The sequence below is a fragment of the Pelodiscus sinensis genome, chromosome 32 (assembly GCF_052426305.1).
Source record: "Pelodiscus sinensis isolate ZL-2025 chromosome 32, ASM5242630v1, whole genome shotgun sequence".
NCBI classification, from domain to species: domain Eukaryota; kingdom Metazoa; phylum Chordata; order Testudines; family Trionychidae; genus Pelodiscus; species Pelodiscus sinensis.
In genome coordinates, this window is record NC_143083.1 from 14089262 (window position 1) to 14114749 (window position 25488).

At 60.7% G+C, this 25488-nt stretch overlaps 3 protein-coding genes across 5 annotated transcripts in view; 2 read left to right on the forward strand and 1 right to left on the reverse strand.

The window, feature by feature from the left end:
• The first annotated feature begins 2413 nt into the window (after window positions 1–2413).
• Window positions 2414–5581, forward strand: C32H19orf25 (chromosome 32 C19orf25 homolog). The gene is made up of 3 exons (XM_075902700.2): window positions 2414–2520; window positions 3310–3472; window positions 3964–5581. The coding sequence occupies exons 2-3, from the start codon at window positions 3337–3339 to the stop codon at window positions 4158–4160; spliced, it is 333 nt and encodes a 110-aa protein (XP_075758815.1). The 5' UTR covers window positions 2414–2520; window positions 3310–3336; the 3' UTR covers window positions 4161–5581.
• A 146-nt stretch (window positions 5582–5727) lies between these two features.
• Window positions 5728–12651, forward strand: LOC102462758 (complement factor D-like). 2 transcript variants are annotated; one of them, XM_075902699.2, is made up of 5 exons: window positions 5728–7518; window positions 8020–8170; window positions 9083–9230; window positions 10570–10827; window positions 11691–12651. In XM_075902699.2, exons 1-5 carry the CDS (start codon window positions 6750–6752, stop codon window positions 11847–11849), a joined length of 1485 nt encoding a protein of 494 aa, XP_075758814.2. In that variant the 5' UTR covers window positions 5728–6749; the 3' UTR covers window positions 11850–12651. The 2 variants fall into 2 exon arrangements, with proteins under 2 accessions (XP_075758814.2, XP_089631038.1); XM_089774912.1 differs by lacking the exon at window positions 11691–12651 and having other exon boundaries at window positions 10570–11676.
• Window positions 12652–13983: 1332 nt separating this feature from the next.
• Window positions 13984–25488, reverse strand: part of APC2 (APC regulator of Wnt signaling pathway 2) — a 44385-nt gene continuing 32880 nt past the window's right edge. For both annotated transcript variants that reach the window (XM_075902697.2, XM_075902698.2), the window contains exon 15: window positions 13984–25470. In XM_075902697.2, the coding sequence (XP_075758812.2) occupies window positions 19863–25470 (5608 nt within the window). In that variant the 3' untranslated portion in view covers window positions 13984–19862. The remainder of the gene's footprint in view (window positions 25471–25488) is intronic.

Here is a 25488-nt window from a genome sequence, read left to right on the forward strand (position 1 = left end):
TTCCACAATCTCCCTAGGCAATTTATTCCAATGTTTAACCACTCTGACAGTTAGGCTGTGTCTAGACTGGCAAGTTTTTCTGCAAAAGCACTTGCTTTTGCGCAAAAACTTGCCAGCTGTCTACACTGGCCGCTTGCTTTTGCGCAAAAGCACTGACGTTCTACTGTCCAAAATCAGTGCTGCTTGCGCTAATGCTTTGACGTTCCCATTCGGGCAAAAGCCCTTTTCCGGAAATGTTTTTGTGCAAGAGGGCCAGTGTAGACAGCTAAAAACTGTTTTGCGCAAAAAAGCCCCGATGGTAAAAATGGCGATCGGGGCTTTCTTGCGCAAAACCGTGTCTAGATTGGCACAGATGCTTTTCCGCAAAAGGTGCTTTTGTGGAAAAGCGTCCGTGCCAATCTAGACGCTCTTTTCTGCAAATGCTTTTAATGGAAGAGTTTTTCCGTTAAAAGCATTTGCAGAAAATCATGCCAGTCTAGACGTAGCCTTAGGAAGTATCTCCTAATGTTCAACCTAAACCTCCCTTGCTGCAGTTTAAGCCCATTGATTCTTGTCCTGTCCTCAGAGGCCAAGGAGAACAATTTTTCTCCCTCCTCCTTGTAACACCCTTTTAGGTATTTGAAAGCTGCTCTCATGTCCCTTCTCAGTCTTCTCTTTTCTAAACAAAACAAGCCCAATTCTTTCAGCCTTCCCTCCCAGCTCATGTTCTCTAGACCTATAACCATTCTCGTTGCTCTTCTCTGAAGACAACAGATGCCCCCTTCTGCCATAGCATCTCCACCCTACACAGGGGGCACTTTTGGAGTAGGCAGGAGGCTCAGAAGGGAGATTAGGCCCGGACTCAGGCACTTGAGTGCCCTTGGCTTGCTTCATGTGGACAGCAGACATCCTCTGAGGGTAACCACTTAGGAATGGTCTGAATCGGCTCCAGTGTGGATGCAACGCCCCAGCGTCCGTGAGTTACTTGCTGCTTTAGCCAGGGCTGAACTTAGCCTCTCTGCTACTCGCCTTGCAGTACAGGCCGTCCCCGGGTTACATGGATCTGACTTACATTGGATCCCTACTTACAAATGGGGTGAGGCAACCCCGCACTAGCTGCTTCCCCCCAGCAGACCAGGGAGACGTGAAGCTAGTGCCCCCCCCCCCCCCCTCCAGCAGACCAGGGAGACGCAGAGAAGCTTTTCTCAGCAGGCACCTCAGCTTGAGAATAAAGGACTGAGGGAAGTGAGCTGTGGGAGAATAAAACTCAGCTCTGGAGAAATGTTTGGCTAGAGTTTTCCCTACAATATGTATCAGTTCCGACTTACATACAAATTCAACTGAAGAACAAACCTACAGTCCGTATCTTGTACGTAACCCGGGGACTGCCTGTATAGAGACAAAAGGATTTGCAACTAAGTTTGTGTATCAAGTAGGGATGTAAAATCCTATTTAATCAGTTAACGGCTTAAATGAGATCCTACAGGTGGGGGCCAGCATGGTCTGCCCACAGTGGGGTGGGCTTGGCCAGGCAGGAACAGCCCCCCAGCCCGCCCCCCGTGGGCTGCTCCGGGCCCAGCCGGGCTGCCACTGGGCAGGGAACTCCTCATGTGCAGCCCAGGCACTCCATGCGGCAGGTGGGCGGGGAGCTGCACTGACCCTGCTAGCCATAGGTGAGTTGTGGTAGCATGTTTAAGGTGCACCGCCCCCCATGCTCTTGCCAAAGTTGTAATTGTCAATGGGGTGCCCCTACATGCCTCCGCCCCTGCTGGCTCCAGTCACCTATATATGTGCTGCTGTCCCGGCTAGTGGCCCTGAGCCCACATACACAGAGAACAAGGAGTCTGCTCTACAGCCTTAGCTGCCGGGGCGGAGATTCCTGCACGAGGCGCCAGAGGTCCCAGGTTTGCTTCTGTTACGCGGGGTCCCCCAGCCCATGTCAAACGTGCTGCCTCAAGGCACAAGTCCCTGCCTCCCACTCTCAAGCTGCCCACGGCTTTGCAATGGGGCGCTGTGCTCACCTCCCCCGTGCAATGCACGAGCTGGGGGAGGGAGCAGGGATGGAGCGGCTGCTGTTGCACCAAGCGGGGTGCAGCTGCTGGGGGAGGAGGAGCTCAGGGTGCAGGGCAGCGTTCCCTGTAAGCTGGGTGCTCGCCACTCAGAAGAGTCCAATGCCCCTGGCTGATTAGCAGGGCGCCCGCAGCCGGCAGCCTGTGTCTCCCGGTGGTGCACATGCCTGCGTGCACAGAACAAAATTTATTCTGCACGTGGATGGGAAGGATTGGAGGGAACCCTGGTGCGGGGGGGGGGGCAGAGTGCGGGTCTGAGGGGCTGTGGCTGAGTCACCTTCTCCCTCCCCTCCCCCGCCCCTCCGCGGTGCCAGCGAGCGGAGCGCGGCCCCTTTAAGGGGGGGGGCGGAACGCCAATGACGCGACGGGGAGGAACCGGAAGTGGGGCCTGCAGTGGTTCTGGGCCGTGGGCGGGGCTACGGTGGCCGGCTGGGAAGGGGGAAGCCGCGTCCGCAGCCAGGTGGACGTGTAGGTGGGTGGGCACGTGGGGCGCGTCCGCTGGGGGCGGGGCGGGGCGGGGCGGGGCGGCGGCTATATGGTGGGGGGGAGCAAAGGGGGCGGGGCTATATGGGGGGGGGGGGGGGGGGGTGGGGGCAAAGGGGGGGGCGGGGGCTATATGGTGGGGGGGGAGCAAAGGGGGCGGGGCTATATGGTCGGGGGATAGCGAAGGGGGCAGGGGCTATATGGTCAGGGGGTAGCGAAGGGGGCGGGGGCTATATGGTGGGGGGGAGCTATATGGTCGGGGGGGGTAGCAAAGGGGCGGGGCTATATGGCCGGGGGGGGGGGGGGGTAGCAAAGGGGGCGGGGCTATATGGCCGGGCGGGGGCGGGGCTAGGCAGCAAAGGGGGCGGGGCTATATGGCCGGGGGGTAGCAAAGGGGCGGGGCTATATGGCCGGGGGGTAGCAAAGGGGGCGGGGCTATATGGCCGGGCGGGTAGCAAAGGGGGCGGGGCTATATGGCCCGGGGGGGGGGTAGGATGTGCAGTGCAGGGTAGGAACGGGGGCAGAGATCTGGCACGTGGGGCGGGTAGGAATGGGGGAGTGGATAGGCGCTACTAGAAGGAGATAGGAAGGGGTGGGGGTGTATGGTCTGAGGCGGGGGTAGAAATGGTCAGGGATCTGGCATGCGCGGGGGGGTGTCTAGCAATGGGGGTGGGGGCCAGGGATTAAGGGGTGTATAGCCAGTCGCAGGGAAGGGGTGCAGCAGCATCTCAGCGGGCAGGAACGTCACTGCCTCTGCCTCTCTTCGTGCCTGCTCTAGGATGCCTGTTTCGGAGGCGGAAGAGTGATGAGCTCCAAGGGCAAGAAGCGGGTGGTTCTGCCGACCCGGCCCGAGCCACCCAGTGTGGAACAGATTCTCGAGGACCTCAGCAGCGCCCAGCCATCCGATCCCATGTTTGTCCTTCTAGCAGAGACCAACAAAGGTAGGAGAATGCATCCCAGCTCGTTACCCTGGAGTCCCGGCGAGTGCATTCAGTAGGAATTCTACCCCGCCAGCCTCTCCAGTCTTAGCTATGCATTACGACTTCTCCTTCAGTGAACATTGCATCCCTGCGCCTTGAACGGTGCTGCCACCCTGCCAGTTTGTTGGCTTGAATGCCATGAGTTGTGGGGTCCTGTTCTTGGAGGACACCTCTTAATAGCCTCAAAGCCGCACCTGTGCTTGGTGTCTGCTCCGAAATGTACATTAGGGTTTGTCTATGCTACCGGACAGCTCGATGGGCAGCAATCGATTCAGCAGGTGTCGATTTATCACATCTCGTGTAGTACATTGACTTCAGCTACTTATTCCCGTAGCTGATATTGCGTAACTTAGATCCATCCCCCCCGATAGCGTAGACCAGCCCTTAGCTTTGTGTTCAAAGACTATCCCTTGTTGTTCTCTGTCTCTTCCTCCCACGTTTCCCCTCCCCAGACTTGCCAGCCCCTGGCAGGAAGGAGGACCCTGAAGTGAAGCGAGAGTGCCTGTACCAGCAGAGTCATTCTTACGTGGAGATGACCCAGCGGCTGCAGAAAGCCTGTAGTCTGCTGAAGGAGAAATGCGAAGAGCTGAAGCAGGCGGGCGTGACTTTGGAACAGAACGTCATGGAAATTAGGGAAAAGGCTTTGTGAGGCGGTTTGGTCTTTGAGGAGACTGGGCTGGCTTTTTGTCTATGCTCCTGGAGGGCCTGCCCTCGACAATAAAAAGCCCCCCCTCCTAGTCCTGAACCAATGCTCAATGTGGCTCAGATTTTCACAGACCTCCCCAGGGTGGCGTCCGAAGCCCAGAAAGCCACCCACCCACGTAACGCCGGCGTGTGCTTTGATTTAATGGAGGATCTGGAGCTACTGCTGGCATGACGTCCCCCATCCCCTCTGGGTTTACATATGACTTCTCCCTCTGGTACTGCCCCCATGACGATGAAATTGCATCCTGCATCTCCGCCATGCTGCACGAGCAAGGCTTCCGGGGTTACGCCGAGCACCAGGACCAGGTGGCAGGCACCTCCGTCCTCATGACGGCCACCGAGGTCATCCAGGCGAGCAGGGTCGCTATCGTCATCCTGTCGGCCCGGTCGCTGGCGGACCCCTGGTGTCAGCGCGTCTTGGAGTGGAACCTGCACCATGTGATCGAGCAGGAGGGGACGAAGATGATCCCGGTGTACGTGGACGTCAAGAAAGAGCAGGTGCCGCTGGTGTTAAGGCATCTGAACGAACTCTGCTACAAACAAGCCTTCTTTAAGCGGAGGCTGCTGGAGAGCTTGAAAGCCCTCAGGCCTCCCGCTGGCCGAGCGAGGGCCGAGCGCGCCTCCAAAGCGACCTGTGTGAAAAGCAGGGTCAGCCGATAGCAAGTGGGGCTAAGTACAGGTGGGACCTCCCTGGTCCGGCACCCTTGCGACCTGACTGGTACCGGATGAGGGATTTTGCCAGACCAAGGGAGGTCATTTCTGGCCCCATCCCCTGTCTTGCCCCTCCCTCCCCACTGGCTTCCTCCTGCCCCATCCCAGTTGAGCCACATGCTGGCTCCCGGGCCCCACCCTTACCCAGCCCAGCTGAGCTGTATGCCAGGCTCTCCGCCCCCAGCTGAGCCCCACATGTGCTGTGTATCCCTCCCCCACCACTGTGCACCGTGCAGGACTCCCATCCCCCGCAGTGCGCTGGAACTCTCTGATCCTGGAACATCTGTGGGCTGCCGGACCAGAGAGTCCCGGTTTATAGAGATGCTGCTTGTAGCTGCTGGGCGGAGCTTGGACTGATCCTGGCGGACTTGGCTTTGCTTCCAGCCGGGAGTGCAGCGACACGTCTCAGCCTGTTTGTCTGCCACCCGGTGTCTGCCGTGGGCCCTGTGGCAGCGCTGGCGGTGAACTGACCTGCCTGGCTTTGTGCCTGGACTCGGCCGCAAGACTACTTAGAAAATAAAGTGGTTGGTCGGCAGCGGGAGGCTGCTGTTAAAATGCCCCGGGGATGTCTATGGAACACGAGCCACATCCCCTGGCTGCCCCTGTCATAAATCTCATGATTGAAGTTCTGATTAAAATCCACTCCTCCAAAAACGGCAGCGATGAGTCTTTGTTACAAGCTCGTTACTGGAGATGGGCTGAATACGGATGAATTCGGGCCTGCTGGGCTTTGTTTTTAGCTTGAGGCACACCCAGGACTGTGTCACCTCTCAGTGCTTTGCTACCTGGGTGCAGCTCACACCAAGCCCCCGGGGCTGTCCGCACTAGCTCTTCCCAGTGTGGATAGCCGTGCTGGGCAATGTCCCTAAAACTGCTGGTGTAAAGGAGGCTTGGGCCTCAGTTTCTTTCCATCTGTGAAATGGGCGTAAGAATGTTTGGCCTATGTTGAGGTAGGGGAGGGGAGTTGTGAGCACTAGTTAATAGGGATGTAAAATGATTAGCTGGTAAGCAAACCAGTAGGCATGGGGTTTACCAGTATGCTTACCGGATTACCGGCCCTTTCCAGTGAACTAGCCCTGGCCATGAAGGGACCGGCGGGCTGGGTGGCAGGACCCCGCGGTCGAGACGGGACCTAAGTTAACCGTTTTAACATCCCGGCTGATTAAAGTCTGTGAAGTCGTTGGAAGTAATAATAACCCTTAGCCCTGACGTAGCACTTTTCAGTAGCAGATCTGAAAGCAAGTCAGTCGCCTTATCCCCGTTTTGTAGATGGGGAAACTGAGGCACAGAGATGGGGGTGTGATTTGCACGAGGCCCCAACTAGTGGAAGAGCTGGGCATAGAACTGAGTCCCATTGTGGGACTCAGCTAAAGGGGCTGAGGGTTACAGAGTTGCCCAGTGCTGGGGACCCAAAGCCCAGGAAGGGCAAGGTGGTGGGTTCAAGTCCCCCCCGCTCCCGGTGCAATGGGATGGGAGCCCTTTCCTCCGGTGTCTGCTAGCGCACCAGCCTTGGCTCCATCAGAATTTGGTCCCAGGGCTCTCGTGCTGCTGGTGGGGAGGCTGAGGCTTCTGTTTTACCTCTCCGAAAGGCCGCAGCCCGGCACCGGGAGAGGAGCTGCCTTCTTCCCTGCGTCTCGCACAGACGCGGCGTCTCCCCCGGGCAGCCGGCAGGGGAGGCGGTCTCAGGGCGGGTTGCCGTCAATCACGTAAGCAGCGGCAAAAAGGAACTTTATCTCGACACTGGCCAGGACTGTGCCGTGGCTGGGTGTGACAAGGTGGCCGGTTGGGCCAGCGGCTCTAGCAGAGCTACAGATCTAGGGGGATGGTTCTGGATGTGTCGTCTAGGGTCTTTCTGCAGCTGGTTGGGCCTAACGCCGTGATCCTGCTCTCTCAGTGCGATAGGCGTGGGGTTAAAAGTGGCAGGAAATGCCACCAGCTGCAGTTGTCCTCAGACCGGGTCAGACCAAAGGCCCATCTAGCCCGGCGTCCTGTCTGCCGCCAGTGGCCGACGCCAGAGGGAGCGAACAGAACAGGGAGCGATTCCTCCCCGGTCGCCTATTCCCAGCCCCTGGCACACAGAGCCGAGGGACACCCAGCCTGGCTCACAGCCACGGACCTGTCCTCCATGAATGTATCTAGCTCTTTTTGGAACCCCGTTAAAGTCTGGGTCTTCCCGACATGTCTCGGTGACGGTGGGGGTGAGGAGAGCAGTTTACTTTTCTTGTTTCTGTCCGGGCGTGTGGGCTGGGGGAATTGGCCGGGGGGGGCGGGGGGAATGTCACAGTGGTGTGACTCCCAGGGCTTGTACTGCACCACACTTGTTTTTCACACTCCCCTCCCAGTCCCTGCACGGCTCCACCTGCGCCTCTGCTCTGCAAACCTCCCACCTCCGCCCCCCAGAGCCCTTCCTGCAGCTGCTGAGGGGGAGCGAATGAGTTCAGAGAGGGCAGGGTACATAACCCAGAGCGGAAACACACCCCTGGCAGAAGCAATGGGGCAACGGCTGCAGATGGCTCCGTGGGGCAGCAGCCTGAGGGCAGATGGGAAATGGCTCTTCCTGGCGGTGTTGTTTCTTCCCATTGGGCATGCTGGTGAGTGGGGGGCAGGAGGGGGAGAGGTGGCCTTGTGGAGTGGCTCGGCGGAGGGGCGCACTGGGGGGGCTGGATTCTGTTCCTCGCTCTGCCCCTAATTTGAATGGGCGCCGCTAAACCATTTATCAGTCGCTCCCTGCCTCAGTTTCCCCACCAGTGGGAAATGGGTTTTGCCTTACTCTGAAGCACCCAATAGCAGCAGTCGCCTGCACTTGGAGGGCGAATAGATACGTGGTTTACCGGGGCTGATGGAGAATCTGAGGCTACTGATGATCCCTATGGCTGGGGCGTGCTACTTACGGGCTTCAGGGCATATACATCTCAGGGTACAGCTGGAGCCTCTGGAACATGGATCCGTTCCAGTGTGGTAATCCCGGGAGTAGGACCCGCCTCCCTTTCCAGTGCCGGAGGGAGCAGGGGCGGGGAGGGGAGGGGATGGCCCTGCGTTTGTCTGGCTCCCCAGTCTCCCTGCAAGGGGTGCATTATGCCCTTGCTTTGCAGCAGGCCGGCTCCAATCGTCCATCATCGGCGTGGAGGAAGCAGAACCTCACTCCAGACCCTACATGGTGTCCGTCCAGTTCGGAGACCTGCACAGATGTGGGGGAGCCCTGATCCATGTGCGCTGGGTGCTGACGGCTGCGCATTGCTACCCGTGAGAGCAGCACCCACACCTGGCTGGTCAGGGCCGTGAGAACAGGCTCCCGGCTTAGCCGAGGCGGCGCTGGGCTGGGCTGGCGATTGGCTAGCCCAGCCCTGCCTTCTGCTGGGGCTGCTGTGTTGTCGCAGGGGCAAATAGCGAATCCTCACTCCGTGCCCCTGGGGGAAAAGCCCCCATGCTGGCTAAGGGGTGGGGAGGGCCATGTTTGCTGATAACTTGCAGGAATCTCACAAAACCAGCAGGACAGCAAACCAGAACGGTGAAGACAGGGTCAGATGTCTGGCGGGTTTAGAGTCCGGCCAGGAATGGGGGAATCGGCTGCAAGTGGAATCTTTCTTTTGCCTTCTGTAGGAAGCAGGTCAGAACTCGAGGGAGGGTCTGGTGGCTCAAAGCCGGGACCCGGAGTCAGGACTTGAGTTCTTTCTCCAGCTCCTCTGTGGCCTGGGGCAACATTTTTCAAAGGGGACCTCAGTTTGCCCTGCGGGGGTCTGATTTTCAGAGGCAGCCCCTCCAGCTCCGGAGGAATCCGGCCCAAAGGTGCAGCTAGGTCTGGGGGCCCCACAAAAGTGGCCCGAATGGCCTGACTTTCCCAGGTATTCAGGCACGTAATGGAAATGAGACCCCTAAATACTTCTCAAGGTCTGGTCCAAGGTGCCTGCCTCTGAAATGTGCCCCACGTACAGGAGGCCTCTGTGCCCAGAGCTGCTGCCTCAGCCTTCCACATGCCAGGGGCACGCCAGTGGGAGAGGTGGTGGGCAGGAGCCAGGGAACCGTGCCCCGCCGGAAAGCCCCCTTGGTCTCTGGCAACAGGCTCAGCTTGGTGCCCCCCGGGCGGTGTTTCCGCTGGGGGTGGCAGGTTTCTGCAGGGATGCTGCTCATGCTGGGTGGCTTCCTTTTGTGCCGCAGCCCGAGCGAACTTCCCATCTGGGTGGTGGCGGGTCTCCAGCAGCAGCCCAGGGACAATGGCACAGAGCAGCGCTTCTCTGTCGTGAAGTCTGTCCTGCACCCTTCCTACGACCGCACGACCATGGCAAACGACATCATGCTGCTTAAGGTACATGGGCTCTAGCGTCCGCTCCCGGGGGCTGATCCGACCAGGCTGCCTGGCTAGGGCAGTGGGGTAGGAATTCAGTTCCTGCTCTGCGGTTTTGTGGTCTTGGGCAGCTTGTGGTGCCCCTGCCTGCCTCAGTTTCCCCCGCCTGCAAAATGGAGGTAGTAACAATCCCTACCGCTGATCGCCAGTGGATCTCAAAGCGCTTTCCAAAGACAAGCGGAGTTCCCACCCTCCTTTTACCGATGGGGAAACCGAGGCACAGAGAGGCGGGAAAGTGATCTGCCCAAGGCCACCCAGAGCATCAGTGGCAGAGGCTGGACGAGCCCATACTTGGCCTGAGTTCCAGCCAGTGCTCTAGCCACGCTGCTAATGATGCTGGTCTTTCCTTTGTGGCTGGAAAGTGCTGTGTCGGGGCCCTCGGAGCCAAGCGGCGTAGGACTTACCGTAAGCTTTCCGTCCCCCTACCCTGAGAGAGAGGAAAGATGGTTGAGTGGGGTGGAGCCGGGGGAGGGGGCCTCTCCGGCTGCAGATGCAAGGTGAGACTCCGAAGTGTGAAACTATCTAACCCGTACAGGAAATCTTTAACCCCAGCAGGGCTCTCTGGGCCGCCTTGAGTCATCCTCGGCTCATCCCACGGCCTGAGTGTGCAGCCCGGCCTTGCTTTGTTAAAACTTTCCCCCAGAGTCTGGCCTCTTGAACGGAGCTAAGGGCATTTCCCCTTGTTCCCGGAGGCTGAGGCAGGCCAGCAGTAAACACCGCAGAGGGTGCAGCCAGTGGGGAGGGCAGGTACTTCGGAGACTCCTAGATTCTGGGCTGCTCTAGCTGGGGCTGGAGCAGTGTGGGTGGGGCTGAGCACAGCCCACGAGGCTGCTTGGATTTAGGGCCACCCTAGGCTGCCTGTGGGCTGCTCAGTCCTCCCAGGCCGAGGTCTGTGCGAGGAATTCCCCATGGATCCCGTGGCACAAAGCGGCGTCAGGAGAGGGCCTGAGACAAGCCAGGCATGGATGGTGGGGGATGGGAGGGGGTCAGTCTCCGTGTTTCTCAAACCTTCTCGGGTTGTGGGCCCCCATCCCCCGTTCGCCCCTGCTGGTCCCTCCTCTCCACCCCCCCAGGTGGCTGTAGAACTCGGTGGTGCAAAGTGTTCGGGCTCCCATATCAATGGCATGAAGTCGCCCCCCTCCCCGCCGTCCCCCAGCGAGCCCAGGCCTGGGCTGCAGCCAGCCGGAAAAGCAGGAGGCATCGCCAGGGAGAAGGAAGTGGTTTTGGGGAGCAGCGGAGTGGGGCATGGGCCAGAAGCCCCGTCCCCAGAGCCTGACCGGGCCTTTCGTTCCTCCGGCAGCTGGACAGAAAGGTGCTTTGGAAAAAGAAGACGCCCCTTATCAAGCTGGCCACGAAGGCACCAGCCCCGGGGACCTGGTGCAGTGTGGCCGGCTGGGGGGTTTCCGAGCAGGGAGGCAAGCCTTCCCCTGTCCTGCGAGAGCTGGACGTCCGGGTGATGGACGCGCGGATGTGCAACAACAGCCGGTACTGGCGCGGCGAGATCACCAAGACCATGGTGTGCATCGAAGGGGTTGAGACGGACTCTGCGCCCTGCAAGGTGAGCACTGAACAGGCGCACGTGCCTGGCGCAGGCTGGGAGAAGAACCCCCGGCTGGTGTCCACGGCTTCGCCGCCTGTTCGTGGGCGTGCGCTGGGTGAGCTCAGTCCCAGAGAGATGGCAGCGCCCTACGAGGTGCCCCAGACCGAAAATAAACCCGGAGGACAGGCGGTGACTTTCTGATTTTCCCCAGGGGTGAGCACTCCCTACTCTAGCTAGGCCCCGCCCCTTCTAGCTAGGCCCCACCCCTTCTAGCCAGGCCCCTCCCGCTTTCCCCTCTCCATTCCATAAGCACACCTCACCCTCACTCCGCCCCTTCTGCTGATCCGCAGCTGGGACTGTGTGGGGAGGGTGGCCCATGTTGGCTGTTGAGCACCCACTGTGTTTTTTTTTTTTCCTGTGGGTGCTACAGCCCCCGAGCACCTATCAGTTCAGTCCCTTGGCTGATGGATGCCCCAGGGATCTGGCCATGGATCCCCTCTGGGAATGGTGCCCAATTTTCCATCCCATTATGATTGGATCCTTTTTTGCAGGCAAGGGTAAGAGCTTGCGGTGCAGGGAGCTCCTGGCCAGGGCTTCCTCGGTCCAGGGAATGGGCCGGGGAGATTTGCTCCTAGGTCAGAGCCAAGCTCCGCGGGGTGTGTGGGTGGGACCCCCGCCCCACTTTGCCCCCGCGCTGTGGAGAGAGGACTCCGTCTCCAGGGCAGACAGACCCTTTCACCCGCACAGAAATGGACCCAGCTTGCTGGTTAGAGCAACCCCCAGCCCCTCTGCCTGGCGCAACACACCCCACGGCCTCTGTGCCCGCCCCGGCCCCTTCCACGCCCAGGCTCGCGGGTGACGTGTGCTCTGTGCCGTCGCAGGGTGATTCGGGGGGCCCGGTGGTGTGTGGCAAGGAAGCGAAGGTGGCCGGCGTGCTCTCCTTCGGGCCCAAGCTCTGCGTCGACATCTTCAAACCGCCCGTCGCCACGGCCGTCTATAAATACAGGATGTGGATTCGAAAAGTCCTGTTTCGGCCATAGGGCTATTTCTGCCACGTCACCTGTAAGCTCCCCCCTGCGTGGCCTCTTCCCTGCATGGCCTGGGGGCAGCAGCCTGCCCGGGGCTAGCAAACAAGCGCCCCCAGCCGCATATGCCTCCTCCGTCCGCCTGGGCGCAGCTGGCATGCTCCATCATCCCTGTACCCCTGTTCTCCTGGCTGGGGCCAGGAAGAGCCGGCGGGAGCCTCGGCTCTGTCCTCACGTGCAAACAATCGGCCGGGGGCCCCGCCTCCGGGGATCCGCCTGCTGCGGATTTCAAATAAAAATGAAGCCTCCCCTGGCGCAGGTGTGCACGTCTTGGCAAGAGTCCGAATGCGACTGCTGCTGTGTCTTGTAACTAAGCGAAAGTCGTGGCCAGACTGTTTGGGGCTGGAAATTGTAGCCGGGGTAAGGCACAGCTTGGTGGGGCGTGGGCGGCTTCCCTGCTCTGAGATGGCATTAAGAGAGGGGGAGAGGTAGATACGTTGGAGGCAGGAGTAGGGTCCAGAATGTCCCGGACAGATTAGAGGATTGGGCGAAAAGAAATCTGATGAGGTTCAACAAGGACAAGTGCAGAGTCCTGCCCTTGGGACGGAAAAATCCCAAGTATTGTTACAGGCTGGGGACGGACTGGCTAAGCAGCGGTTTGGCAGAAAAGGCCCTGGAGGTTACAGTGGATGAGAAGCTGAATATGAGTCACCAGGACGCCCTTGTAGCCAAAAAGGCTCATGGCACATTGGGGGCATTAGGAGGAGCATTGCCAGCAGATCCAGAGATATGATTATTCCCCTTTATTTGGCTCTGGTGAGGCCACATCACAGACTGGCATGATTTTCTGGAAATGCTTTTAACGGCAAAGTTTTTCATTAAAAGTATTTTTGGAACAGAGTGTCTAGATTGGCACGGACGCTTTTCCGCAAAAGCACTTTTTGTGGAAAAACATCCGTGCCAATCTAGACGCGCTTTTCCGCAAAAGAGCCCCGATCGCCCTTTTCGCGATCGGGGCTTTTTTGCGGAAAACAAATCTGAGCTGCCGACACTGGTCCTTTTGCGCAAAAGGGACTTTTGCCTGAACAGGAGCAGCATAGTATTTCCGCAAGAAGCACGGATTTCTTACAGTAGGAAGTCAGTGCTTTTGCGGAAATTCAAGCGGCCAGTGTAGACAGCTGGCAAGTTTTTCCAGAAAAGCGGCTGATTTTCCGGAAAAACTGACCAGTCTAGACACAGCCCTGGAGTACTGTGTCCAGTTCTGGGTCCCCCACTACAGAAAGGACGTGGATGCATTGGAGAGGGTCCAGCGCAGGGCGACCAGAATGATTCGGGGGCTGGAGCACATGAGCTACGAGGAGAGACTGAGGGATTGGGGCTTATTTAGTCTGCAGAAGAGCAGAGTGAGGGGGGGTTGGTAGCAGCCTTCAACTTCCTGAAGGGGGGTGCCAAGGAGGCTGGCGAGAGGCTGTTCTCAGTGGGGGCAGGTGAAGGTCTCAAGTGACAGTGGGGGAGATCTAGGCTGGATCTTAAGAAAAACTCTTTCCCTAGGCAGGTGGGGAAGCGCTGGGATTGTTTCCCTAGGGAGGGGGTGGAGTCTCCTTCCCTGAGGTGTTTAAATCCCGGCTTGACCAAGCCCTGGCTGGGCTGATTGAGTTGTGGTTGGTCCTGCTATGGGCAGGGGGCTGGACTCGATGACTCCTGAGGTCTCTACCTGCCCTGGGATTCTAGGAGAGGCTCTTGCTGCTGCCTGCGGCGAGGCCGGAGGCTCTGGCCGCTCTGAGCATCGCCTCTCCGGGAGAACGGGGGACAGTGACACGTCAGGTTTCCAAGCGGCGCCCTTCCAGCTACGGCAGGGTGGGGCCTGACCACAGCCCTGGGCGGAGAGGTTGGGCCGATCCCGCTTTTCTTGCTGGGGAAACTGAGGCACCGAAAGGGCAGTGACTCAAACAGCAGCCGGAATGAAATCTTCACGGCAATACCTTCACCCGGGGAGCAGGGGGCCGTGCGTGAATCCTCAGCCCCTCCTGCCAGCTGGGGAGCCAACCAGCTGTGTTCATTAAACAACCCCCCAATCCAGCCCCTATTTCCCCCCCATCCCCAACAGGGCTCCGCAGGCCTTATGTGCAGGGTGGAAAAGAAAGAGGAGCCCAGCTTATTTACACAGCTTTAGTTTTAATACTGTCCAGTGCCCCAGTAAAATAACATCCTTAGTACGTACATAGCGCGGGGGGAGAGAAACGGAGCAAAACCCCAGGCTGGCACCAAACCCAGCGACTTGCTGGACCAAGGAGGAGGGCAGCGGGGGGGGGGGAGGGGGGGATGCTTGGAGGATGCTAGACTGACAGAAAGCACAGCTGGCGGGGGAGGGGAGTTATGTTTTAAAGTTAAACAAACGGCTGCAAAATTGGTGAGGTATCGCGGGCTTGCCCTGCTGCTACAGGCGGTGACCCCCCCGAATTCATGGTGGCTTTTGGCCCGGGGGGCCATTGGGGCTCCTAGGGAGGAGAGGGGAGCCCTGGGGCTGGCTGGGAATTGGCCCTGCATTGACTCTGAGTTTGCCCCACAAAAGGCCTCCCCCCCCCCTTGGGGTTGTGTGAGTGGGGCTGGCCCAGAGAGTGAGGTTGGGTGGCCCACCCAGCGGGATGGGAAGGGGGGGCAGTTTGCCCCCTTGTGACAGCACAGCCCTTTGTAGCGCACAGCAGGGGCTGGGTGGGGCCTCGTGTAAGGGAAGTATCACAGTCGTGGGGGGTAGGAACGTTGGGGCCTACAGATGCAGCACTTGGGGGGCTGGCTGGGGCCCGCGGCTGCTGTGGGAAGCCTCGGGCCAGCGCATGGCAGGCAGGAAAATTCAAGCAACGAGGCAGCTGGTGAGGCTGGAAAACCCACCTGCCCGAACACCCTTAGCTGGAGCTCAAGGAGCAACCACAGAGATGTGAAAAAAATCCACCCCCAGCTAACGGGGGCTCTGTGGCCAGTGCGGGGATCGGTCCCTCCAGCACAGTGACCAGCTGCCACAACCCCAACCCCCCAGGGCTGTAGCTGCTAGGGCCATGGCCAGCCCGCACCCGTGATGCCCCCTAGGGGTTGCTCCGGTGAGCTGCAGGCCACGTGTGGGAGGGGGCAGAGCAGCCAAACACCTGCCAGGCTCCACAGGCCAAGGAACAGGAGAACGGCCAGACTGGGTCAGACCAAAGGCCCATCTCGCTCCGTGTCCTGGCTGCCCACAGCGGCCAGTGCCAGGTGCCCCAGAGGGAGTGAACAGAACAGGGAATCCTCACGTGATCCCTCCCCTGTCGCCCATTCCCAGCTTCTGACAAACAGAGACTAAGGACACCCTCCCTGCCCATTTTGGAGTCCCGGCCTGCACAACATCCTCTGGCGAGGAGTTCCACAGGTTGACTGTGCACCGTGTGAAGAAAAACTTCCTTTGGTTGGTTTAAAACCTGTTGCCGATTCATTTCATTGGGTGATCCCTCGTCCTTGTGTGCTGGGAACAAGTCAAGAACCTTTCCTTATTCGCTTTCTCCGAAGGAGCCACATGCACCGTTCTACTGAGTCCTGCCGCAGGGCAGGGGAAGGGCCAGCCCACAAAGTCCCACCCAGCCCTATAGTTCTGTGCTGCAAGGGGAGGCGAGGCCCAAGGTGCTTATGACCGAGCATCTGCTGCTGGGGAGGAGCGATTTGGTGCGGAGCAAATGTTCTTTCCTGCAATAGGCATCAAAAAAGCCCTTTCTGTGTGTAACCCAGCGGCCCTGCTGTTCCTCCCCACAATGGTACGTTCCCCTGCTCTTCCCCGCCCCCTCGCCCTCCAGCTCCATCCTGCACTTGCTTCGCTTTTGTAACAAAACAGAGCCGGGCACCTGAGTGCACCTTCCAAACTGAATTAACCCCCCCCCCCCCAAGGGGCAGGAAGCCGGAGTGTTAGTCTGTGTCCAGAGAATGAGGCGGGAAGGGGGCAAAGCGAGGGGGCCTTGTTCAAGAGACAAGGCAAACCCCAAAATGCTTTGAGGTCTTTGGTCCCCCTGGGTCCCCGGAAGAGCACAGTGGGTCCAGCCCCCCGGGCGCGCAGCTGCACACAGCACGGCGTCGGCTCATGCCTGCGGTGGTGCGTCCGTGTAGCCTTGCGGTGCAGGGCCTGGATGACACAGCGAGCCGGCGGGGCTGACGCAGGGGTGCTGGCTAGGGGGCCAGGACCCCATGCCCTACATGCCCCGCCACTCGCACCTGGCGTGCCTCAGACATAGGGCCGGACCCCCCCCTTCAGCCCTGCTGCACCCGTGCCCAGAGAGAGGGGGAGAAAACAATTTGCAAAGGCCCTTCATGCGCGCAGGGCCCGGCTGGAAGTGGGGCAGCGGGTGGCAATGGCGTTTTCTGGGCCCTCCGTGCCTCACACAGCCCAGCCAATGGCTGTTGGCGAGCCTGCGAGTGGGGGGGAGTTAGTCCGGTTCACAGTGGACCCCGAAAAACCAGCCATGGTGCCCCCACTGGCAGGGCTGAAGGGGGCCCCTCTGCCAGGCTGCCCGTCTCTACCAGGCACTTGGGACGGTCCCTGCCTAGGAGCAGCCCGAGTCTTGGCTGCCGGACTGGCCTTTCTCCAGGCCTGGGGTCACGTGAAAACCATGCGCCTGAATTTTCAACTGCCTAGAAGGCTCTGCCTGGCTCCGGATAGCAAAGCCAGGGGCTTTGGATAGAGTGGAGTGGAGTGGAGTGTGTGTGTCTGTGTGTGTGTCTGTGTCTGTCTTTGTGCATGTCTGTCTGTGTGCGCGTCTGTTTCTGTATGTGTCTCTGTGTCTATTTCTGTGTGTGTCTGTGTGTCTGTGTGTGTGTGTGTCTGTTTCTGTGTGTGTATGTGTCTGTTTCTGTGTGTGTCTGTGTGTCTGTGTGTGTGTGTGTCTGTTTCTGTGTGTGTATGTGTCTGTTTCTGTGTGTGTCTGTGTGTGTGTGTGTCTGTTTCTGTGCGTCTTTGTGCGTGTCTCTGTGTATGTTTCTCTGTGTGTGTGTACGCGTCTGTTTCTGTGTGTGTCTGTGTGTGTGTTTGTATGTGTCTCTGTGTCTATTTCTGTGTGTGTCTGTGCTTTCATTAACATTTTCAAACGTAAGAGTATTTTGCAGCCCTTATTAGTAACAAATGGTCCGTTCTCAGTCCCTTTTTTTCTGCATTGAGAGTTTTTCAATCTAAAACTGGACCCTTTGGAGGGAGGGTCTGTTGAAACAACACTGGCCATGTCAGCACCGTGGGGCCGCCAGATGTGGGGGGTTAGTGCCTTTCATGCTGTGCCAATGTAACATGGACAGGTGGATTGAACCTGGGCGTAGGGCAGGAGCCGCGCCCACACGGAGAACGCCGGCGGGCTCCCAGCCAAGCCTGTAGAGCAGCCTCGTTAGTCCCTCGCTGTAAGTATCGCGGGGCCGTTAGCCAGGACGGTGCACCAGCCCCAGCAGGCGTGTGGGTCTCACCGCCATGGGTCTGGACTAAAAACACGGCGGCTGCTTAACGTGCCAAAGGAACGCAGAGTGCCAGCCACAGCACTAGTCCTGAATAGCCGCTCCAGGGGCAGACGCCCTTCTGCTCCTAAACCACTTAGGCACTCTTGAAAAGCCGCTCCCCCCCAGGTGATTAGCACTTTCAGTGACCCTTGGCACTGCCTGGCCACACCCCTGGGGGGACGTTGCGTCGCCCTCGTACGCATCTGACCCCCATTACCATGGCATCTAGGCACCTTGTCCCCTTTAATCGCCTGCCTCCCAGGGAGGGTGGGGCCTTATCTGACAGGTGGGGGGAATGAGGTACAAAGAGGGGCTATTGGCACCCAGGGAGACTGGAGCAGAAAAACACCCTCTATAGTCCTAAGTTAGCGCCACTCTGCCAACCTCTCCCTCTAAGGCTGCAGCAGCTCCCCCGGTCTCTCTTCTTACTACAACCCCCCCCCCTCTCCAGCCCACCCTGTGCATCCTGGGGTGGGGGATGGTGCCCCAGCTAGGTTGGTACAGCACCTTGACCAATAGGTACCGATCCTGGGGAGGGGGAGGGGCTGGGGATGCTATTGCCTTACCCGATTAAAGAGTCAACCTTAGCGGTCATTCAAAAGGATCTCAAAGCACCTTGCACCGCCCAGACTGACTCGTGCCCCTCCAGGGACAGACCTTTCATAGGCTTCCAGGAGACCAGGCACAGGACCCCTCCTCTGGGTTGAACACTGGCCAAATTAACAGCCTCTGAATGCATCTTTGGGAAGCCACCAGTGTTCCCTATCAGCTGGGTGTTTGGGGGGGAGGGCGCCCAGCAAAGATTCAAATGACGCCCAGCTGACTAGCAGAGTGCCCACCGCTGGCAGCAGGTGTTTCTACTGGTGGTGCACTGCCACACAGGCCTCGGTGCGCAGAACACAAATTATTCCGCATATAGATGGGAAAATGAGAGCGATCATTGGAAGCTACTTTGGCAGTTCCCACTCAGAGTTTTCCAAATCTGATCATGCTGGACAACACCTGTGCTTACACCCCGGTTGTGTGGCTGGCCACCCCCTCTGCGGCCCGTTTGTGATCAGACACGGCCCTGAAACAAACAAGGCTTTCCAAGTCCTCGTGTTCCTATTACACCCAGCGTCTTGGGGGCGGGGCAGGGGATGGAGCGAGTGAGAGAGCCGGGTCTCTTGCTCCCTCTGCCTCCAGCTGTTTCCCACTTTCAAATCAGGAAGTCCCGCCTGTGCCAGGGACATCACGGCCTCCCCCACCCAAACCCGACCCCTCCCCTCCTGAAAACCCCCAAACCAGCCTTTCCGCTCCCAAGCGGTCCCCCATGTGCTGCGAGACGCGTTTCCATAACAACCATCCTCCCTGGGTGATAATAAGGTGCCTCCCCTGACACTGGGCGACACCCACCACCCACACAATCCCAGCAAGTTAGTCATTAGCGGATTAGCCAGTCACCATAATTACAGGCCACGCGCCGCACAACTGGCGGGTTCCCTCCTGGGGAGGTTCTCCCCTTCTTCTGCCCCCGGTGGTAGCCGCCGCCCCAAATCTTCCCTTCCCCACCCCTCTCCCGCTCTGCTGTTGGTCCATGGGTGGGTTTCCTACGGCGCTTTCTCAAGCTCAGCAGAAATGATGTGGCTACGTGGCTGGTAGTGCCGGCACGTGAGACAAAAGCACGCTGCTGAGACCTACGAGTAAGGCGCTTGCTTGAAGCATTTGTGGTGGTTGGCTTTGCGTGTGTGTTTTTGAAATAGAAAGAGCAGCAATCCCGTGGTCCCCTCTGAAAACGCGGCCTCCCGGGAGAACTCGCAGCAACGCCTGTGGGTTGTCCTTGGATCCAACATCCCCAGGGTGGTTTCGTGAAAGGGTGGAGATGATGGGTCTCTACAGCAGGTCATTGCGGGGGAGAGGAATTGGTTGCTCATGTCTTCAGCGTTCTTGGACAGCTGCGAGCTCCAAGGCCATCAAGATGTCCCCGTCACAGATCCACTTTGTCCTGCAGGACCGTGTTAGGTTCTAGGGATTAAAAACCCCTCTCCTTAAACTAGACGGTAGGGCCGTGGGGTCCAGCACACGAGACACGGGGCTATTTGGCCGGTCGAGTGTGGCTCATTCGCTAGTGTGGCTACTGCTTCATAGCTGGCTGGACCCCATGGCGCAGGGTGATGAGACGTTGCGACGAAGACCTCGGCACAGCCATCTGCAGAACGCAGACGCCAACGGGCGGGGGGATGAGGTTCCCCGATTTGTCCCCGGGGCCTGGCCATAAAGGTGCCAAAGCTCCATCAAACGAAAACGAAAGGGCCGGGCGACGAGATGAACCCCTCCAGGTGTTTCCCGGGTGTGTCAATCAAACCGGTCCCGTCCGTCATGGCCAACGCCAAAGGTCCCCCTGGGATTGCTAAACTCGAGAAACCAAAACAGCTGCTGCTTCGCTCTGTGTAGGAACGAGAGTTTTGTCCTCGTGGCCTGGCAGCCGCGACAGTGCTCGGGGCGCGGTTGGGGTTTGAATTCGCCGGCACCGATGCGGAGCTGGTCTCTGCCTTGGCGTTAAGCTGGCATTTTTTCAAGCGCGGCGCGGTTGATCGCTGGTACTGCCATGGGGCTAGGAACATAGTTGAAGGGGGTCACCCGAGCTGATCGGCTGGGAGAATTGTGCCGGCTCGCGGGGAAGCTTCCAACCGAGCCAGCCGGCCCCTCGTGGCTGAAGGAGATGGGCACGGTGCCTTTGGTGGAACCCAAGCCCTCCGCCTCGTTCTTGGGCATCTCCCGGGTCTCCAGCGTGGGGGAGGTGCTGGAGTTGGTCTTGGTGGTGGGGTAGTCCTCGGTCTGCACCACCGCATCACTGGTTTTCCTCTGGATGGAGATCTGGGCCGTGGGGCTCTCCTCCTCCAGGGTGCTGACCAAAGGCAGGGCCGAGGAAGGCAGGGTGCTTTTGAGGATGTGGGGGATGTCTTCATCTCGGATCCTCCGCCACGTGCCCTTCATCATCATCATCTGCTGCTTGTCCTGCTGCCCCGGGCTCCCCCGGGCAGGGCTGGGGGTCAGCGTGGAGGCCTCTTCGCTCTTCTTTCTCCTGGCCGACGACTCAGAGCACGAGGACAGGACGGAGGAGGGGCTGCTGGTCCTCTTGAGGAGGCTGATGTTGGGGGAGGAGGAATACCTCTTGAAGGGCTCAGGCGAGGGGGCGTTGGCCTTCACCGGCAGCCGGGAAGGGCTCTCGGAGCTGGTCCTCCTCGGTGGCCTCTCGCTGGGAGAGGCCTTGGTGGCGGGTGGGGTTCTTGAGATGACCGGCCTCGGCCTGGTGGCCACTGGCTTGGCTGCCTTGAGCTCTTCGCACCGGGAGGAGCACAGGAACACGGCGGGGAGGCCCGGCCGGCTCCGCTGGGGGCCCGCGCTCGGAGCCTGCGAGGACAGGGACCCGCAGGAGGAGAGCTCCGAGCGGTGCCTCATGACGAGGCTGGAGGACTCCTTGATGAAGGTGAGCTGCCGCAGGAAGCCGGAGCGGTCCGACTCGCTGCCGCTGGACCTGGCCGAGGACATCCGCACCAAATTGAGCCGGGCCGCCGGTGGGCCGCCCCTTCGACTACCTTTCAGCATGGCACTGCCCACCCGCTCCTCCAGCACCGGCATGCTCCTGGCCGGCAGCATCTGCCTGTTCGGTTTCTGCATGAAGGGGATGCGGACGGGGGATTTCTGGGTCTTGTGCTGCTTGGAGGCCGGGGATTTCGGGGGGGGCGCCTTGGGGGTGGGAGCAGGTGGGGAGCCCCTGCCCACCTTCCCCCCTGGAGGCGGCAGCTGCTTGTTGAGCTGGGAGGGCGAGGGTAACTTCTTCTGGCTCGGCTGGGAGGGGGTGGAGGTCCTGGAGGAGCCGGAGGAGGGGGGCTTGGTGATCCTGGCAGGAGGGGTGGCGCTCCTCTTGGGCAAGGGGAGGTCGGCCATCTCCGAGGTCTGCCCCAGCCGGAGGAGGCTCCGCGACCTCTGCTGGCTCAGGGGGAGGTTTCTGAGAGAGGCTTCGGGCTGAGTGGCGGATGTTGTCTTTGGGGCGGACCTGGGGTTCGGGGAGTCCTTCACCGTGCTGGGCACATAGATCACGGTTCTGCCTCGGAAGACCACTGGCAAGTTAGGCGTCGGCTTCTGCTGGCTTCCGGTTCTCTGCGCCCTGGCGTTCCTGCCCCCGGCGGCTCTGGTCTCCGTCACTTTCTTGCTCCCCTGAAAGGCCTTCGCTCTCTTCTCCGCCCCGAGGCCTACCCCGCCCCGAGCTCGCTGCGTCTCCTTCCTGTCCAGGGACAGCTGCAGGGTGGGCCCGAGAGACAGCCCCGACACGAAGGAGAGGATCGAGTCCGACTCCGAGGAAGGCTCCCTGGAGAGGGACGCGGCCGCCTGGTGCAGCCACGTGACGATGGAATTGGCGCCCTCTTGGATGGCCTTCCACTCCACGCTGTCCAGGTCCGAGCCTTTGTCCGACACCATCTCCTCCGCCGGGGGCTGCCTCGGCTCCGGCTTCCGCCCCTTGCCCCCGGCGCTGGCGGGGTGGGCCCCTTTCAGCTTCTGCTTGTGCTCGGCGTTCCTCCGCCGCGCCGAGTGCCGCCGCCTCCTGAGCCCGCCGGAGCCGAGGCATTGCTGCAGCAGGTCCTCGTCCGAGTTGACGCTGAGGGAGCTGGCGGAGCTGTCCCGCTCTTGGGCCAGGGCCCGGGCGGCCGCGCTCTCTTGCCTGCGGCTGAGCATCCGCTGCCTGTGGGCCTGGCCTGGGGCGGCCCGCACCACGTCGTCACAGAAGTCGATGTCGCTCAGGGAGCTGAGGGAGGAGCTGAGGGAGTAGCAGGGCGGCGTCTCGTCCTCGATGAGGTTGTGATGGAGCTTGGCGGCCATCTTGGCTTTGGCCTGCAGCAGCTGCCTGGAGTTCTGCTCGGGCTCCTTCTTCGGGGCGGTGCCGCTCCAGCGTTCCTTCCTCGGCGCCCGGGCAGCGCCGGCCTTCTTCTTCGGCGAGCCTCTCCGCACCTCCAGCAGGTCGTCGGAGTCGTTCTCGTAGAAGCAGTAGACGGCCTCCTCGGTCGGGGTGGTGTGGCACAGGGACTGGAAGGCCACGGCACCGTCCTCGCAGGGAGCGCTCTTGTGGGGGCGGCCGCCCTCTGGGGGGGCCCCCGCCCTGCCCAAGTCCAGCTCTAGGTTGGGTCCGTTCTTCGGGGGCGGTAGCCCTCCCTTCACCTCAGCCGCTTGGCCCAGGCCTGGCTGGACAGGGCTGCTGCGTCTCGACTCGCCCTGCCGCTGGTAGGCCGCGCTCATCTTGGTGGGTGTCGAGGAGCTGGATGCTGCTCTCTTGCCTGGCGCGGGACTCGCGCTCCCTTGCTCCCGGCAGGCTTCCAGGCCGCGCCCCACCGGCACCACCACCACATCCTTCCTCCCCGGCCTCTTCCCGGGGCCGCGCGTGGGGTCCGCCTCCTCCTTCAGGGAGTACTGGAGGGTCTCGTCGCTCAGGGAGGCGGCGCTGGAGAAGTTGACGGGGGTGCCCTCTGCCGAGTCGGTGAAGGAGTCGTCGTCCTTGAAGAAGTCCCGGGCGGCCGGCCGCAGGCGATTGGGGAGGCCCCGGTGCGCGTGGGTGGGCACCAGCATGTAGACCGGCATGTGCAGAGCCTTTTTGGTCTGTGGGGTCAAGCCCTGGCTGGACAGGCCGGAGATGAGGGAGGTTTTGACCTTCCGGAAGCGGGACGGCATGGCCGAGTTGATGCATTCCTTCAGGATCTCGAGATCATCGTCCGAGTTGAGCTCCGGGTGCTCTGGTTTCCTCCGGCCCGCCCCGGCTCTCTCCTCCCGCCCGTCCTCCTGCTTCTCGTGTGCCACGAAATTCAGGCCGTTCCTCTCGGGGAAAGGCGGGAGAAGCTTGAGCTCCACGTCCTTCTGCACGTAGTGCTCGTGGAGGGGCAGGGCGCTCAGGCTGGAGGCGCAGGAGAAGTTCTCGTTGGGTTTCTCCACCGTGAAGTAGATCATGGAGTCGAGATCCTGGGGCAGCTGGAACCGCTCCTTGAAATCCGTGATCTCCATGAACTTCTTGACATTGTTCTCCCACTGGAGGCTGAACTGGCTGGTCTCCTTCTCCGGCTGGGACCCCAGCTCGAAGAGGGGCGTCTTGCTGCGGCTTGGGGGCATCGTCTGACCGGGACTGTCGGGCAGCTCGCTGGGGCTGATGGTGCCGCTGATCATCTCGCTGCAGGGGTCGCTCTGGATGGAGCTGGCGATGGAGGGGCTCTCGAAGCTGCCCAGGGAGCTGACGGAGCTGCACCGGCTCATCACCAGCGGGGTCTCCTGAATGTAGTTTTCCGAGGAGCTGGAGGGGGTCAGGTCTTCCTGCCGCGAGGGGGAGGCTTCCCGCAGGAAGACCTTGTCGCGCTTCTGGAAGGGGATGGTGATGGGCTGCGAGATTTCTCCTGGCGTGGCGGAGCCCGGATCCGCCGCCTGCCCCTTCTCTCGCCGCCTCTCCGCCTCCCCGCCGGCCTCAGCCCCCTCCCCCACCTCGAGGATCTCCAGGGAGGAGTCGCTGTCCACGTCGATCTCGCTGTGGCTCTGCCCGTCCAGCACGTTGTCGGCGGAGGAGAGGGAGGAGAGGGAGCTGCAGCGGGAGAAACAAATGGGGGTGTCCTCTACCGCGTACTTCTGGACTGACTCTTGCTCCGCCGGGGCCGGTGGGTGGGCAGCCAGCTTCTCGGGGATCTTGCTCAAGGTCTCAGCCGTCTGCAGGAGCCCTGGGGGGAGCCAGGCTTGCTTCCTGCTTGGGAGAGTCGGGGGGTAACTAACATCAGGAGCTGGGGCCGGGCTGGTCTTGGCCAGGTTCTCCAGGAGGGGGACGTGCTGGTAAGACGGAGAGAGTTTGATGGTGTGGACGTGAGGGTCAGGAGATGACTCGCGGCCCGGCTCCTTCTTCCACCCTGGCTCCTTGTCGGGGACGCCGGGGCTGGGGAAGGTCACTGCTTTCTTGGCTCTTTCCGGCGCGTCTCTCGGCTCCAGCTCGCCCGGCTCTTTGGTCTGGGCCCCGGGGTGCTCCGTCCTCTCGGGCCGGTGGACGAGGATGTGCTTGAGATCCAGCCTGCTGGGCCGCTGCTGGTATTTCTGCAGCTCCTGCCTGTAGTCGAGGAAGGCGGCCCGGGAGCAGGGCTTCATGTGCTCCTTGGTGCAGTAGCCGTCGCTGGTGCTGCCGCTGTTCAGGCTGTCGTTGGACAAGCTGGTGTAGGCCTTCTTCAGCCTCAGGAGGGTGTGGGCCCGGCTCAGGTTCTCCCGCTTCACGAAGCTGCTGGCGTCCGAGAGGCGGCAGGGGGAGCAGGACTGGGCCCGGGCCTCGCGGGCCTCGTCGGAGCCGTACTGCCAGTCGAGGCAGTGGTCTTCCGAGCTGAGGCTGAAGCTGTCGTCCGAGGAGGTGTGGAGGGTGGAGATGTCCTCCACCAGCTTGTCGATCTTGGCCACCGTGGTGGAGATCTTGTTGGCCAGCTTCTCGGCCGCCAGCGCCACCTCGTCCTCGGGCGGCCCCGGCTTCTTGGGCTCGGCCGCCTTGCCGCTCTCGTCCTGCTCGGGCTCCGGGCACCGCCGCTGGGCAACGGCCCGGGGCAAGGCCTGGCCGTGGAGGAAGGAGGAGTTGAGGAACATGGAGAGGATGGAGGTGCTCCCGCTCTCTGCCCCCGCCGCCGCGGGCACCTCGTCGTCATCGAAGCAGCCCGAGTCGGAAGCGTAGTCCTTCGCCAGGCTGTCCATGTGCCTCAGGGGCTTCTTCAGGCTCTGGCTCTTCAAGCTTTGCTTCTCCATGGTGTCCAAGGCTTCTGCCAGGTGCGTGGCGTCCAGCTCGGCCTCCAGGGCCTTCTGCTTCCTCACGTAGAGCGAGGGCATGCAGGAGCCCGGGGAGACCACGGCGGCGTCCTTGTACTTGAGGGGGCGGTGGGTGAGCAGGTTGCGGAGGGCGGCGGCGCTGCCCATGGCGATCATCTTGTGCTTGGAGTGGATGAGGTTGCGCAGCATGCTGACCGCCCCCAGGTCCCACAGCAGCTCCTGGTCCTTGGGGCTCCGGGCCGAGAGGTTCCAGAGGGTCCCGCAGGCGTTGCTGACGATGGTGAGGCTGTGGGACTTGAGGTGCTGCAGCAGGGTCTGCAGGCAGTTGTGGTCCCGGAGGACCTGCCTGCAGGAGAGGGAGCGA